The 15,876-nt window shown below is 40.7% G+C and overlaps 1 protein-coding gene across 4 annotated transcripts in view; it reads left to right on the top strand.

Moving 5' to 3' along the window:
* AFF4 (AF4/FMR2 family member 4) overlaps positions 1–15,876 on the top strand; it is a 79,804-nt gene that overhangs the window by 21,925 nt on the left and 42,003 nt on the right. For 2 of the 4 annotated variants that reach the window (XM_030574122.1, XM_030574121.1), the window contains 3 exons: positions 9,228–9,321; positions 9,817–9,943; positions 14,291–15,085. In XM_030574122.1, the coding sequence (XP_030429982.1) occupies positions 9,821–9,943; positions 14,291–15,085 (918 nt within the window). In that variant the 5' untranslated portion in view covers positions 9,228–9,321; positions 9,817–9,820. The remainder of the gene's footprint in view (positions 1–9,227; positions 9,322–9,816; positions 9,944–14,290; positions 15,086–15,876) is intronic. The other 2 variants (XM_030574123.1, XM_030574124.1) reach the window with 1 other exon arrangement.

Here is a 15,876-nt window from a genome sequence, read left to right as displayed (position 1 = left end):
CCACTGAGATGCAGTGGTTTCTGGGGTAATAATGATAGCTGTTTGTTAGTGCACAGTAATACTATGTAATGGTTAAGGGAAGAAAGTGATGAATACCACATCCAGTTGAAACTACAGAGCAGGATGTAATAACCCAAACTGTAATTTGGCTAGGGCACAAGAATGAATACCCTGCTCCTGCAAACTTTACTTTGCCAAAAGTGCTTAGGACCACTCTGTCTCATCTCGAAGTGAGCATCTTCAGCATTATAGTATATCCTTTTACCATTCTGGAATATTAGTTCAGAGTTAACTTGGGGGGAAAATCACCACACAGCGAATCACCACTTTGTTGTTCCTTGGAAGCTTCTCATTCAAATATTGACCAGGTCTAACCCTGCTTATCTTGAGTGCTGACAAGATCGCAACATGTTGATCAGTGTGTTTGCCTCCAACTCTTTCTTTATTATATGCCAATCTCATGGTGGAACATACAGTTTTAGTTCCTTTCACTTGAAGGATAATGTAGAACAAATATTAGATGCCTTTATATTCAGGATTTCGCTGCTGAAGTAGCTTGTATTTTGCTTCACTAATATTTTTCCCCAAAGATATTTATGGAAGAGGAGCTCCCTCCTTGTTAGAGGTGGAGTTTAAGTAAAAAGAAAAGTGTTTCTTCTCCCTTATCAAAGTGAATTTATGGGCTCAGGTCCTCTTATGACCAAGTGTGAATATAATCTCTCTGCATGTGTGTAATCACGAATGTATTGCAATCCTTGAGTTATAACTTAAGAACTTATTTGGTATAGTAAATTCCTTCCTTGTAGAGCAAATAAAGCTCATAGTTGGAGGTATCCCAATCCAAATAAGATTTTTTCCCCCCTACATGGAATACAGCTTCTACATTTATCAGAGCCTAGAGAAAACTGCAGCCCTTTTGTTAAGAAATACGAGGGAAAGGAATGTGGAAATAAAATGGGGTATTTTGTTCTTTGCAAAGTTAGCAAGATTTACTTTTCCTGTGGCTTTAACCATGTGTAACAATATTTTCAGAGTTCTGTGTAATTTATCTCTGGCTCTTAGTTACTTGGTGTTGCTGCAATTTTAGTTACCAGTTTTTATAACCTCTTACTAATCTTATTTGTGAAAACCATAATACTTTTAACCAAGTGTAGGATCTTCATGTCTGGGATAACTTTACACTTAAAGTATATGAATGGGTATTTAAAAGAACCAAAAAAAACCCCAAAACCCTCAACCTGTAAAAATGAGTGGGTTCAGAGGATGCAAAATCTTCCTTTTCTGTCTGTGATTTCCTGTCAACACTTCTCTGTGTACTTTAGATAAAGTTTTCTGTTTGTACACACTACATTGTGCAAAGCTACTTTGTGTACAGTAGATCTTCCCTTTCACAATGGAAGGGAGTGTTTTACTTACTGCTTTTTCCCTGGCCAAGAAAAAAGAAATAGCTTCAAACTAAATGTTACCTTTAATAGCTATTTAATTGAATTCATCTTGCAGTAATTTGCCAAGATTTTGGTTTACCTATGCATACCTTGCATTTCCAGTGCAATGAAGTCATGTGCAGTGATGTCACTTCAATCACCTTTTTAAAATCATTTTTACTCACTCATGGAATCCATTACCGTAGTAGATAGGAGCCAAATACAAAAAAACAGATTGCTTTAGGCTGGTCTGTTAAACCATACTTTTCTCCTTTGCATCAGATAATTATTTCTTTCGCTCTCCTGTGTCTGTGAAATAACATTGGCTTGTTCTTCAGCGTAATTATTGGGGGGAGGCTCTTGTGAAAAAGCTGATTTGCATCATTCTTTGAAAATGTCCAGGGTTGGGCTCAGTCTTTGATCTCTGAAGGATATCTACAGTTGAGCACCATCCACTAGATGTGCTTCACCTAAGGCACCATCACCTTTCCATCAAACACTGTTGTCTTGGTGGGTTGTGAAAGGAGAGGAGGTTTCATGGGATATGTCTACATTGCAGTTAAAAATCTGCAGATGACCCATGCAGGTTGATTCTGGCTAAGGGGCTGTTTAATTGTGGTGTAGACATGTAGGCCTGGGCTCTAGGACCCTGCCCAAGCTTGAACATCTAAATCGCAATTAAACAGCCCCATAGCCCAAGTCAGGTGGCATAGGCCAGCCATAGGTGTCTAATTGCAGTGTAGACATACCCTGTGACGGCAGATTAGTACAGCTCTTGGCTATCAGTATTGTGTAGCATTTGTAGAACTCTTATCCTGACTACTCTAGAATATAATCCTCTTTTATGGGTTTTGCAGATCTTTTAGGTTCTTCAGTGTGGGAGCACTTACGTTGCAAGCTGATACATTGTAGCATTTTAGCCTGTGCAAAGAACTTGGTGGCAAGTTTTGTAGTAAGTTGCTACACTTCCAGTATTAAGCCAAGGGAGCACATGTGATCATTAATCTGCTGGGCTGTCAATGAAATACAAAAAGGATTCCAGTTTTTTGTGGGTTTTTTCCTATGTCTTTGTAAATAATTTGTGAAAACAAAGTGGGCCTCTAACGTGTAAACTACAGGATTCTAGGGTGTCGTTCTACATCTTGAATATTGAGAAAGAGGACAGAATTTTCTACTTTTCTGTTTGAAATATAGTGAAAAATGTCTAATATAGTTGGTGAAACTGGGTGTGTCTAATATGAAGAGCTAGATACTGTATGTGTATTTTCTCTGAAGACTGTTTATCGTTCATGGCTAAATGTTGTCAAACCAGACTTTGTTGTTTCATCACAGCACTGAATAAATGAATGGCTATTGCTTCATCTCTTGCTTTATGAAACCAGTTTTAGAAAAAGAAACCCTTGAGTGCAAATGAGTACTTTTGGAGGATACAAGGCAAAAGAGTTGTAGACATGCTTTAAAGACCCAATAATGCCTCATTGAAAAGTTGGAGTTGAGACTATCTTTCTGTATGGAATGTTGGGTGTGGAATTACTTGAGCACCCAGTTTTGGCAGCTGTGTCTTTGATTGCTACGTTAATGGGTCTAAGAAAACTGAGCAATGCAGCTGTCAGTGAGGGAATGTGATGAACTTATGAAGGGAAGGGTTCTGAATTAATGAACTTTTTGATTTCTGTGATTTTTTTAGTAGAGGGAGACATGGTGAGAAGAGAGGATGTTAAGCCTATACCTAGACATGCGCTTAAAAAGAGATTTCTTTATCTTGATGTCTTTCATAAGAACAGCCCTACTGGGTCAGACTAAAGGTCCATCTAGCTCAGTATCCTGTCTTCTGACGGTGGCCAAGGCCAGGTGCCCCAGAGGGAATGAACAGAACAGGTAATCAAGTGATCCATTGCCTTTCACCATGTTGCCAGTAATACTTCGGTGGAAAGGGTGCCTACTTCCTTGTCTTCGCTTTATTCCTGTCAGATTTAAAATATGTGGTTAATAAAAACAGCTGTTCATGATTTAGTGAAAGATGAAAGCCTCCAAGACTTTGCACCACTTGAGACTCAGCGGGTTACTCTGACTTGGTTTGCATAGCTGTCTTTAGTTGGTGCACCATGAGCCAGTGAAAAGAATAAATGCCAGACCTTTTCAGAATAAGTGTGTACTCTGCCTCCTTACTATTGTCTCTAGTATTGTATGAGAAACTATACTAGAGACATTTCTTAAGTACTGATATAAGAGGAAATGGTTCTCTTTATAACATGGCAGCAGGGATTTAAGTAACCCTCGCTTCACCATTCTCATGATGATTTTATAATTTTGTCCTTGTATTTTAAGTTGAATTTAGAGGAAAGTTTGAGCATACAGAGATAACAAATCTAGAAAGTCAGTTTGTTGTGTCCAGAGTTGTAGCTGTGTGGGTTGCAGGATACTAAAGAAACAAGGGGATGAAGTAATATCTTTTATTTGACCAACTGTGTTGGAGTGAGAGAGAAGCTTTCAAGCTACACAGAGCTCTTCCTCAGGTCTATAAAAGATAGTGTCACAGCTAAGTACCAGGTCAAATAGATACTGTAATTTAGCATAAGTAGTTAGAACATTTTCTGTTTGACCTTGTATCTAGCTGTGACACTAAGTATTTTTTATAGACCTGAGGAAGAGCTCTATGTGTAGCTTGAAATATCTGTCACCAACAGAAGTTGGTCCAGTAAAAGATATTACCGTACCACCTTGTTCTACCGACAAGAGCGAGATACTCCGTTATCACAGTTGTTTCTGCATTTAATTAATAGTACAGGGGAGAACTCTGGAACCTCAGATACCACTGTGGTAACTTAATGATATCACTGTAGCCATAGCTTTGTGAAATAAGTCCATCTTCTTGTGACAGTTGCATTGCCTCCGTTGATTTGGCTTTTCTTAAGGTATGTCTATACTACCCGCTGGATTGGCAGGTAGTGTTCGATGTATTAGGGATCGATTTATCGCGTCTCGTCTGGATGTGATAAATCGATCTGTTAATCGACACCTGTACTCCACCTCGGCAGGAGGAGTAAGCGGCGTCAACGGGGGAGCTGCGCCAGTCGAATCGCCGCCGTGAGGACGGCCGGCTAAGTCGAACTAAGATACTTTGACTTCAGCTATGCGAATAGCATAACTGAAGTTGTGTATCTTAGTTCGAAACCCCATGCTAGTGTAGCCCAGGCCTTAGGATATGTCTTCACTACAGTGTTACTCTGAACTGTTTAACAGGTATTGCCCTAATTTCCCTTCCCATCTACACACTCAAACCTCTTACCTGGGGTTCTCAAACTGGGGGGCTCTGACCCCTCACGGGGTCATGAGGTTATTACACAGGGGTTGCGAGCTGTCAGCCTCCACCCCAAACTCCACTTCACCGCCATCATTTATAATCTTTTTAATTTATAAGAGGGGGTCACAATCAGAGGCTTGCTGTCACCAGTAGGGATCACCAGTACAAATGAGGTCACCGGTACAAAAGTTTGAGAACCACTGCTTTTGAGTTTAGTGATGCTTTCAGCACAGCTAGCTAGCCTGTGAGGGGTTGTGAGTTAGAACCTGGGGGCTTTCACTTAGGCTGGTAACCTGCTCACTGTGCAGTAAGGATGCAGGCTAAAATACTTGTGTGGTGATAGTCAGGCAGTGACTGTCCATGGTTCCCCTTGTGTGCCCAGAAGACACCACATTCTCCCACAATTCATTGGGCAGCTCAGCTTACTGCATTGCATAGAACCATGGGATATTCTCTCAGAAGTCCTAACAAGAGACGGAGGGGGGAGTGCTGTACCAGTAAAAACATAGTAACTTGGGTAGTGCTTTGCAGTGTAACTGCTCAGGCCCAGACTAGGCTAACGTGTACTCACACCCTGGTTTACAATCACCTGGAATAACTGCAGTGAAGACATACCCATGTCAAACTAAGGAGGACTGTGAAAATGAGAGATAAGATGTTGAGTGAGAGGGTGGGGTGAAGTGGCAATAAGGATATCTTTTAGATAAAGATCAGCTGGTAATAGGTTTTGGCTTAAAACAGTTTTTTTTAAACATAAAATCCAAACCCAACAACTGGACACAGATGAATTCAGTATTTAGTCAGTGGTTATTTTGGGTTTCATGTGATGTCTGACTATTAATGTGCTTTCTTAGTGAGACACCCTTCCCCTCTCCCCAGGTTTTCGTGTGTGCTCCAGTTCTTGCATTTTGACATTGGAACTAGGGAAAGAGGATCAGAGCATAGGAGAATCACTTTTGGTTGTTATAAACTTAATGAACCAACTGTGTAGAATATTTAATTTTGATGAAAGTCAGTTATAGTTTTTAACTAATTAAAAAAAATTAACTGAGAATTATAATTTGGCTGTAAAAGCCTTAACTTAAAGGAGTTTGCAAAACTAATTAGTAGCAGTACTGATTTTAATAGACATACCTTTTGTCATTTGCTTTTTAAAGTACCCTTTGCATCTTGCTAGTTTTGTTTGAGCATAGACCTGCATCTGTTTCTCAGGCCATGTCTACATCTAAAATTTTGCAGCGCTGGTTGTTACAGCTGTATTAGTACAGCTGTATAGGGCCAGCGCTGCAGAGTGGCCACACTTACAGCAACCAGCGCTGCAAGTGGTGTTAGATGTGGCCACACTGCAGCGCTGTTGGGCGGCTTCAAGGGGGGTTCCGGGACCGAGAGAGCAAACCGGGAAAGGAAACCAGCTTCGCCGCGGTTTGCTCTCTCGGTCCCGGAGCCAGCCAGCAAACCGCGGGGAAGGAGACCTGCTTGCTCGGGGTTCCGGGACCGAGAGAGCAAACCGGGAACGCCGCGGTTTGCTCTCTCGGTCTTGGAGCCAGCCAGCAAACCGCGGGGAAGGAGACCTGCTTGCTCGGGGTTCCGGGACCGAGAGAGCAAACCGGGAACGCCGCGGTTTGCTCTCTCGGTCTTGGAGCCAGCCAGCAAACCGCGGGGAAGGAGACCTGCTTGCTCGGGGTTCCGGGACCGAGAGAGCAAACCGGGAAAGGAAACCAGCTTCGCCCCGGTTTGCTCTCTCGGTCCCGGAACCCCGAGCAAGCAGGTCTCCTTCCCCGCGGTTTGCTGGCTGGCTCCGGGACCGAGAGAGCAAACCGCGGCGTTCCCGGTTTGCTCTCTCGGTCCCGGAACCCCGAGCAAGCAGGTCTCCTTCCCCGCGGTTTGCTGGCTGGCTCCGGGACCGAGAGAGCAAACCGCGGCGTTCCCGGTTTGCTCTCTCGGTCCTGGAACCCCGAGCAAGCAGGTCTCCTTCCCCGCGGTTTGCTGGCTGGCTCCGGGACCGAGAGAGCAAACCGGGAAAGGAAACCAGCTTGATTACCAGAGGCTTCCTCCTTCCACGGAGGTCAAGAAAAGCGCTGGTGAGTGTCTACATTGCATTACCAGCGCTGGATCCTCTACACCCGAGACAAAACGGGAGTACGGCCAGCGCTGCAAACAGGGAGTTGCAGCGCTGGTGATGCCCTGCAGATGTGGACACTCTCAAAGTTGCAGCGCTGTAACTCCCTCACCAGCGCTGCAACTTTCTGATGTAGACAAGCCCTCAGGTGACCATCTTGTAGCTGTATAGTGCCTGCCCATTGTTCAACAGGGAGCTGAGATAACTTACATAATTATGAAAATCCACCAAACCAACAGCCCATTAGTTTAATCTATTAACATAATGCCAGTATGCAAACTTGTAATGATTTTAATGGCTGTTATTCACTGGAAGCGCTGAAGATTTTATCTGATTTTTGAATCTCTTTTAAACTATTGGCTTCAATGAAACAAATACAATCCTAATCCACCACCTGTGAAGAAATTTTTCTTTTACTATAATGTTTAAGATGGGAGTTAGCGGAAGGGAGAAATTCAGATAGCTTGTCTAATATTTCTAGTTACCTGTTCTCCATAGATTTAGTAGTGTGAGCTGAGAGAGCCAGTTTAACTCCAGTGTTGCCCCTGACTGAACTCAGTTCCCAAACCAAGATTTCCATCTTTACTGTCTTTTCACGTGAAGTTGTTGCACACATTGCAGTCCCTCAGTGCAGTAAAAGACTATTTCCGTTACTTAGTGTGGATAGTCCTTATTATTAATGTAAGGTTGAAAGGTGCTCCGATCTTCATTTGTAAAAGTTATTGCTGATCAATTTTTTCCCTCATTATTACATTATGAACACTACACCATATTTTTAAATAGCTGCAAATAGGTGTTAAGTCTGCTTAAATGTTAATTAAACTTTAGATGCTTCTAAACTGTAGTAATTGAATGTCTTCTAGGTGTGCCTAGATTACCCATATGGATAAAGTATTCTAGGATAAGCAACAAAAAGTAAAGCCGAAAGGATTAATCAATTTTACATCTTATAGTCAACAGGCACAGACGTTAAATGCAGCTGTTCTAGGTGTCTTTTAACTGAACAGTCTGTATAATTAAATCTGAGATTTGTGTTGTCTATAATGTCTTTTTCTTTCAGTACTTTTTATAGGAAGACAGAATACTAGCCCAGGGAAGGATCTTATCTCTCAATTCTATGTCCATGATCAAGTTGAAATGAATTGTCCAGGTTTCGTGTATCATGTGTATTGTCTTTTTTAAATTTAAGAATCCCTTATCTTTCCTTTGTCACAAAAACCTTAAATTAGTAGCCATTTTAAGAAAATTTAGTGTATTTTTTGCTGTTCAGTTTGGACAATCAAAGTGAACCAGTCAGTTTCATTTTCCAGCTGCCAGTTTTTATAGGGCTCAGTCTTGAACAGAAGCTGAATGGCTTTCAGTCATTTTATCAGGACTTTTTGTTCATGTTAACATTCCTGAAGATGCAGAGTAGTACATTCAAAGGTTTTCTAGCTGACAATTTTGTAGCCTGGTGTTAAGCTACTACAATTAAGAAATATTGTTTTTGCCCATCAAGACATGGTCTGAATGGGCACACGCTCTTATTCTGTTTGCATTGTAGACACTGCTGGGAAATACTTAAGTACAACCAAAATCTGTCAATTTTCTTTTTAACTTGAATGTTTCCACTAATCAAGCTTAAAATTGTATTTTGGCCCTAATCCTCTACTTCAGTATCTCTTAAAGTTCTTTATACTAACATAGACTGAGACAATCCGAATGAAGCTAAATACAGAGAAAAATTGCAGTGAAAGTAAGCTAAAGTAAATATTTAAAAGGCTGAGTAATAAAAATTGAAGACTACTAATTTATTTAGAATAGAGTAACTGTTTTATCATGTAGATTTAAAATGGAATACTTCAGCAAACGTTTTGAAAATAATTGGGCAGTTGTCTAAACTCACATTATTTCAAGAGACCATTATTTAACTTTTTATTTTGTTTGATCTTTAGACTGTAGCATCTTTCAGAGACCACTAATTTCTTCTTTGTGTAAAACACCTTGCATATCTGGTGGTCCATAAATAACTGAATGTTAATTTACACTTATGACTTTTGTAGAATAGTACACACAAACACCATTACTAATGCCATCTTATTCAGTCTTGTTTCCCTAATTAATTTCTTTATGCTTTCTCAAGTTCAAAGAGACACTTTTTAGACATCCTTTTTTTTTAATTTGGCCTTAGTGCTTATAATTAAAGAAATGTGTCAGTTGAAGCAGACATCTCCTAAGTTAGATTTCAGTAAACTTTTCTTAAAGAGAAATTTCCAGTTTCTTAACCCATACTGATCAGTGGTTACTGACTGTATGACAGGACAGTGGACAAGGCTGCAATATTGCTGTAACTGAGGTGTTTGCTGAAATATGTATTTAGAGCAGAAATGTCGTTTTTTAGGGAACCTAGAAACAAGAGCAAAGCTGAGGTCTAACTACGATAGAGGATGGACACCAAAGAAGCTGTGTTGGGGACAAAAACAAAGCAAAATAAGGTAGAGCAAAAGTAGAGGCCAAGCATTGGACACGGGAAGGGATGGAGTATGGGTGGGGGTTGTATACTGAATGGGCGAAACAGTCAGGGGATATTAAAAGGAAAAAGTGGTGGAAGCTTTTTACAGTCAATGGCAAATCCATACTACTTTTTTTAAACCAGCCTATTCTAACTTAAATTAATTATGCAGGTGAAATGGTTTGGAGGAGTAGGGGTTCGTTCATGTATGGATTCTGTGTGAATTTTTCTATTTTTGATCATTGCCTAAGCTCTACCAGTTTTACAGATAAGCTAGTTGCTGACTGCAGGTTATAGCAACTACAGATGCCAGCTGTTTTTAATTAAACTTCTGTTCAGTTTTGGATATCTCCTGCTGTCATAAGGGGATTCTTCAATTGAACCATTCTGTTGGCAAACTGCATATAATGGAACTAGCTCTGTTCACTTTCATTCCTCACTTCCTTTCTGTGATCAGAAATTATGTTTTTGTTCATAGCAACATGAACCGTGAAGACCGGAATGTGCTGCGTATGAAAGAAAGGGAAAGGCGAAATCAAGAAATTCAACAGGGCGAAGAAGTCTTTCCACCTAACTCTCCTCTCTTTGCTGAACCATATAAAGTTGTGAGTTTATGCTATTATTAAAAATACAGTTCCATGTAGCGAAAGCCATATTTTTAATTATTTGGTTTCTAGACTTTTTTACGTGAATTTTTCTAGTGGACAGTTCTTGTGACAGTGATAAGAAGCAGGGCTTGAATGTGAGGATGGATGGTTACTAGGTAGCAGGACTAATAGATGCTCAAAATATCACTGCAGAATAAAGACACTGCTTTATTTGAAAGGATGTGCTGAAAAGGATAATGAAACTTCAGCTAACTTTTCAGTTTCCTTCTGAATTTGTTCTAGCCACCCAAAACATTTCAAATGCTGGTCAAGTCTGTTATGGTGGCTAGCTTTTTTTTGTTTTAAATGCTTATTGTTTAGCATACTAACCTTCATCCACAGTACTAGCTACAGGTAAACCCAGGAACAGGAAGTTTGACTAGCAGGTTGATTTTTTTAAATACAAAACTGCTTAATAGCCTGGGGTTATTACCATTTAATATAGCCAGGTTCCTTAAAATTAATTGACTGTTGTGAGAGTAATTCAGGGTTTGGTGTAACTTTTTTCTTTACGAGTTATTTAAAGTCTCTACCCATGACTTTAAACCCACACTAGATTGTCTCCCAAGGATCTATTTAGGCCACACTCACACCTGTAGATGAACAATATTTATGTGCCTGAGGCAGAAACTGATTTTGGAAGGGTAAGATAATGACATCCATTATTTTAATTCTTTATTATTCAAGAACCTTTTTTAAAAAAAAATCTTTCAATGTACTCTCCTCTGGTAAGTGAGGGAATGAGACTTGGGTCTTGTCTGTATTAAACAAGAAAGTTTTTTGCTGCTTTAATGTTACTGTTATAGTTAAAGTGGTTACGCCTCCTAGTATGGACATAGTTATACTGGCAGAGAAGTGCTTATTCCAGTTTGGTAAACAGAATTGGTATAACTGCATGTTAGGGCTTGGACCAGTGAAACTGTATCAATAAAAACAAAAATCACACTCTTAACTGACATAATTCTACCAGTATAACCTTTTTAGGGCAGACTGGCCTTAAAAATCACTTAAGGGCTATTAGAGAAATAGCCTCAGTCTGAAAGATTAGTTCAGGGATTGCTTTTTTTGAACCCCTGCTTTCTAGTCTACTGATGGTATTAAGAACCTCAAATACTATACTCCTGAAGGCATTCTGTGTGAAAAAATTAAAAATTCTGAACATCATATTTTAAAACTCTGCCGGTTTTATTTGTCAATAAATAAATGCAGAGGCTCCAGCATGGCAGTGGGGAGCAAAGGCCACTGGCTGCCTGAAGGTGGGAGATCACCCTGCAGCCTCCTCATAGACTAGATGATGAGGCTGCACCTGACCCTGACACAGGACAAGGCCTGGGCCTGCCCCAGAAACACCCCGGGGCCCTGCCCCTCTGCACAAGGTGCACCAGGTGTGGGGAAGCAGGCTCAATCAGGCACGATCCAAGTGTGGAGAGGCTCGGGGGGGGGAGGGATCTAGTTGCAGGGTGAGAGGATTCTGTGTGGGACAATCTGGGTGCAGGCAACTCAGTGAAGGGCTTAGGTGTGTGGGGGATCTGGATGCATAGAGGCTTTTTTTGGTGGTGTGTATGGGGAGGTGTTTCCGGGTGCAGGGGCAATGGGACTCTGCAGGGACTTCAAGGTGAAAGTGTTTGGAGCTCAGTGGAGGGATCTGGTTGTGGAGGAATGGTGCTTGGTGGGGAGGGGGGGTCAGTGGCCTGGGGATCTGAATTTGGGGGCCCAGGATGGTGGCGGGGGTTTAAGTGCAGGGAGCTCAGTGGGGGGTGGTCTGGGTGCAGGGGTAGGGGCTGGAGGCAGGGGGTTTGGGTGGAAGAGGCTCCAGATGCAGGGGTTGAGGTATGAAAGGATAGGGGGGTTCTGGGTGTATGGGGTGAGGCTTGGTGGGGGTGTCTGGATATGAGAGGTCCGTATGCACGGGGGTTAGGCCGATTCAAGAGCAGCTCCCCATACAGTGACTGCTCCCCCTGCAGCTGAGGAGCGATGGGGGCAGGAAGCAGGGGAGGATGCTGAGCTTTCTGCAGCTGGGGTTGGGTCTGACACAGCCCCAGCCACTCCTTGTAGGGGAAGAGAAAGTCCTGTCCTCTTCTGCCTCCAGCCCAGCTGAGACTATCAGCTGATCCCAGCTCAGGGTAGGAACCACTGGCTGGGGTATCCCCAGTCCTGCGGTGATTTACCTCTCTGCCGCCTCCTCCGGTTGTCTGAAGTGATGTACCTGTGCAGCTAGGGAGTGGTGCATGACTGCTTTTGCAGCTTCCCTTTGGTTCCCTGTCAGAGTGTCATTTTTCTGCAGGGAAGCAAAGAAATCTGCAGGAGACATGAATTCTGCACACACGCAGTGACCCAGAATTCCCCCAGGAGTAATATCACTGGTACCATTGTTCATCACCAGCCTAATTAGCTATACTGTATAGAACTCATGTCTTTGATAAACACAGCCAAACTTTGGCCCAGGTTCTAGAAAGAGTTCTACTAGAAAGATACTTAAACAAAACGTCCACTACTGTGTTCACAAATGAGTACTGCAAAATTGTGCTAGAGCATGAGTGGAGTTGACTAGAAACTGACTACCAAAACTAGTTAAATACGTGGTTCGTTTTCCTTATCCAAACTGAGAAGTGAATAAGTAAGAACTGCATAAATAATAATTAGATTCTTTCCTTAAAAGTGCCAGTGCCATTTTTGTGTGGCCAGCAATACTTCCTCACAACTCTCTTCTATAAGAATTTTGTGATCATAGCTTAGGGCTTTGAACAAAACATTCTTTTGAACCACCTACCTAGTTTCTATGGCTAAAGGAAAAATAATTTTGTATTACCATAGAATTATAGTAGAATTCAAAAGGAACTGTGCCATTAAGGCTCTTTAAACCTTTCCATTACATTTTTCTTTCTAACTGTTGTCTTCTTATTTCCTTAAACGTGGACCATTTCTCCACAAGCTATCAAAATAAGTGTGCATGGGCCTCTACAGGGTGGCCTAGTTGATAGATTATATATATATATATATATATATATATATATATATATATATATATATATATATATATATATATATATATATATATATATATATATATATATATATATATATATATATATATATATATATATATATATATAATCTATCTATTTTTTTTTTCTCTGTACCTGCTGTGCCAGTGAGGATGTCTGTTATTAATGTCTAGAGGCAGGCAGCCACAGTCCATCCTCTGCTGAAAGAATGGTGGCTACTATGTGAGATTTAAAGCCAGCAACTATATGGAAAGATCTTGGCTCAGTGAGGGATTTGGAAGACTGTGTGGAAGGGGACACTGAATATCGAAAATGGCATATAATAGCTCATCTTACCTATCTGGCAGTTGAACAGTCGTTATATAAAACAGCTGAACTGGCCTCATATTAATAGATAAGGTTGGTTTTGTTTATGCCAATCTCTAATTGTTTCTAACACATTAGGCAAAATTTTCTCCTTGACTCTCTAGCCAGTCGGTTGTCTTGTCTACTTTTGATAGATCTTGGTTTGTGTGGAAGATTCTACCATTACAATATTTACATTTTTTCCCCTGCACTCAGTCCATGATATTTCATAAACTAATATCTGTAATCTAGCAACCATTTTCTGGTAATAGGAAGCTGCATTTAATGTTAAACTTGATCAAGCTTTATGGCTATGCTATTAGTTATATTAGCCCACTGAAGGCTGCTTCTTAGTGGTGCACAGCCAAATGGTCTTTTACTCTGTGGGATTTTCAGCCTTTAGGAATAAAATATGTATAGTTTGAAGACAGACGGGGGAGAGAGTAAAGATCAAATAATTTAAAAGGATGAGTGAAATCTTAAAAATAAGATGACTAGCTTTAGAAATGAGAAGGGAATAATAACTACATAGTTCTTTGTGTATTAATTAGGAGAATAACTTTAGTACTTCTCTAAAAATTTTCATTGGGATTCTCAGTCACCAATAGGAGCTGAGTATCTAGCTCCATTTGATAACACTGAAAAATCTCAGCCTCTTCCTGCTTTAAACTGGTATGGAGAGTCCATTTATTACTACTTATATATTAAACTTAATAAATTATTTAAATTGAAAGGGATTAAAATATTAAGAACAGGAGATGAAACTGGGGTGGCACACAAAATAGACTTGGATGCTAACTTAAGTTCTTAATTCTGAAGTTTGGGTTTACTACTCTAGTTTTGTGTCAAGTCAGCTTACGTAAGCCAAGTTGTGTATAGTTCAGATTTAGGAATCTCATTTTAAAAATACTACTTAAATGTATTTTTAATCTTATATTTGTTATACTTTGCACAGACCAGCAAAGAAGATCAACTGTCTAACCGTATTCAGAGCATGCTTGGAAATTACGATGAAATGAAGGATCTTATAGGAGACAGATCTCTACAAAAGCTTGTTGGTATTCCCAAACCAACAGTGCCATCAACGCCAGATGAAAAATCAAACCAAAGTTTCTTTGGTGAACAGAGACACAGTACCAGCTCTCATCAGAGCAGCAAATGGACTCCTGTAGGACCAGCACCTAGCACTTCCTCCCAATCGCAGAAACGGTCCTCAGGTTTACAAACAGGGCACAGTAGTCAGCGGAGCAGTGGCAATAACACTAGCAGCAGTGGCCAGAGGCATGACCGTGACTCGTATGGTGGTAGTAGCAGCAGCCGCAAAAAAAGCCAGCATGGATCAGAACACTCTAAATCCCGTTCTTCCAGCCCTGGAAAACCACCTGCTGTTTCTTCATTGAGCTCCAGCCATTCCAGGTCTCATGGAAGTGATCATCATAGCAAGGAACATCAGCGCTCAAAATCTCCACGGGATCCTGATGCCAACTGGGACTCACCTTCTCGCATACCTTCATTTTCAAGTGGACAGCACTCTAACCAGTCTTTTCCTCCTTCACTAATGTCCAAGTCCAATTCAATGTTGCAGAAGCCCACTGCCTATGTAAGGCCCATGGATGGACAGGAGTCTATGGAGCCAAAGTTGTCCTCTGAACACTACAGTAGTCAAACTCATAGCAACAGCATGAGTGAGCTGAAGCCTAGCAGCAAAGCACATCTAACTAAGCTTAAAATACCTTCTCAACCACTGGATGTAAGTTGGTATTAAATTTTGGGGTTTTTATCTTTTTTCAGCATCAATGGCTGGGATTTTCAGAGGTGCTTATAGGAGTTGGGTGCCTAATTTCTATAGGCTCCATTTAAAATCCCAGCCTATATGGCTTCCATTAACTTACTATAAAAATACAGGACTTCCCATTGGAAAGTGAAGCAACTTTGTAGTTTGTCAGTCAGGGAAGTCACACATTTTTCTTTCTTCTTTTAAGAAGAATTTTGTTTTTCCTTCTACATCCCCAATGTGCATGTCATGGTTTTTACATAATTGCATATCATGTTGGAGCTTTTATGGTCTCTGGTTGTTTCTGATAAGTCATATGTAATGGATTTTACTCTGTTATGTTTGATTGTGGCATAAACCAAATTATCTTTTGAAATGTAGTAATTGTTGTGCATACTATCCCTACAATTTTCTAAAAACAATGTAATATAAGCAATATTTTTCTTCTCTGTATAGGGCATATTTAGCTTAAACATGTTTTAGTGGTTTAGCTACTCTTGGAGTATTGAATATAGGTTGCCTACATCTGCACAGCCATACCGGGGATCAATGTAGTTTAAAATTATTTTAATAAGATACTATTGCATCTCCTCTTAGCCACTTGAATAGCAATACATCTCTACTCCAATATAATGCTGTCCTCGGGAGCCAAACAATCTTACTGCATTGTATTGAACTTGCTTTGATCTACCAGAGCGCACAGCCCCTCCCTTCCCCCCGCCCCCCGAGCACTGCTTTACTGCGTTACATTCGAATTCATGTTATAT

Source organism: Gopherus evgoodei, chromosome 8, assembly GCF_007399415.2.
Source record: "Gopherus evgoodei ecotype Sinaloan lineage chromosome 8, rGopEvg1_v1.p, whole genome shotgun sequence".
Classification (NCBI taxonomy): domain Eukaryota; kingdom Metazoa; phylum Chordata; order Testudines; family Testudinidae; genus Gopherus; species Gopherus evgoodei.
The sequence above is the reverse complement of the archived record's forward strand: the minus strand, read 5'-3'. Positions and strand labels throughout refer to the sequence as shown.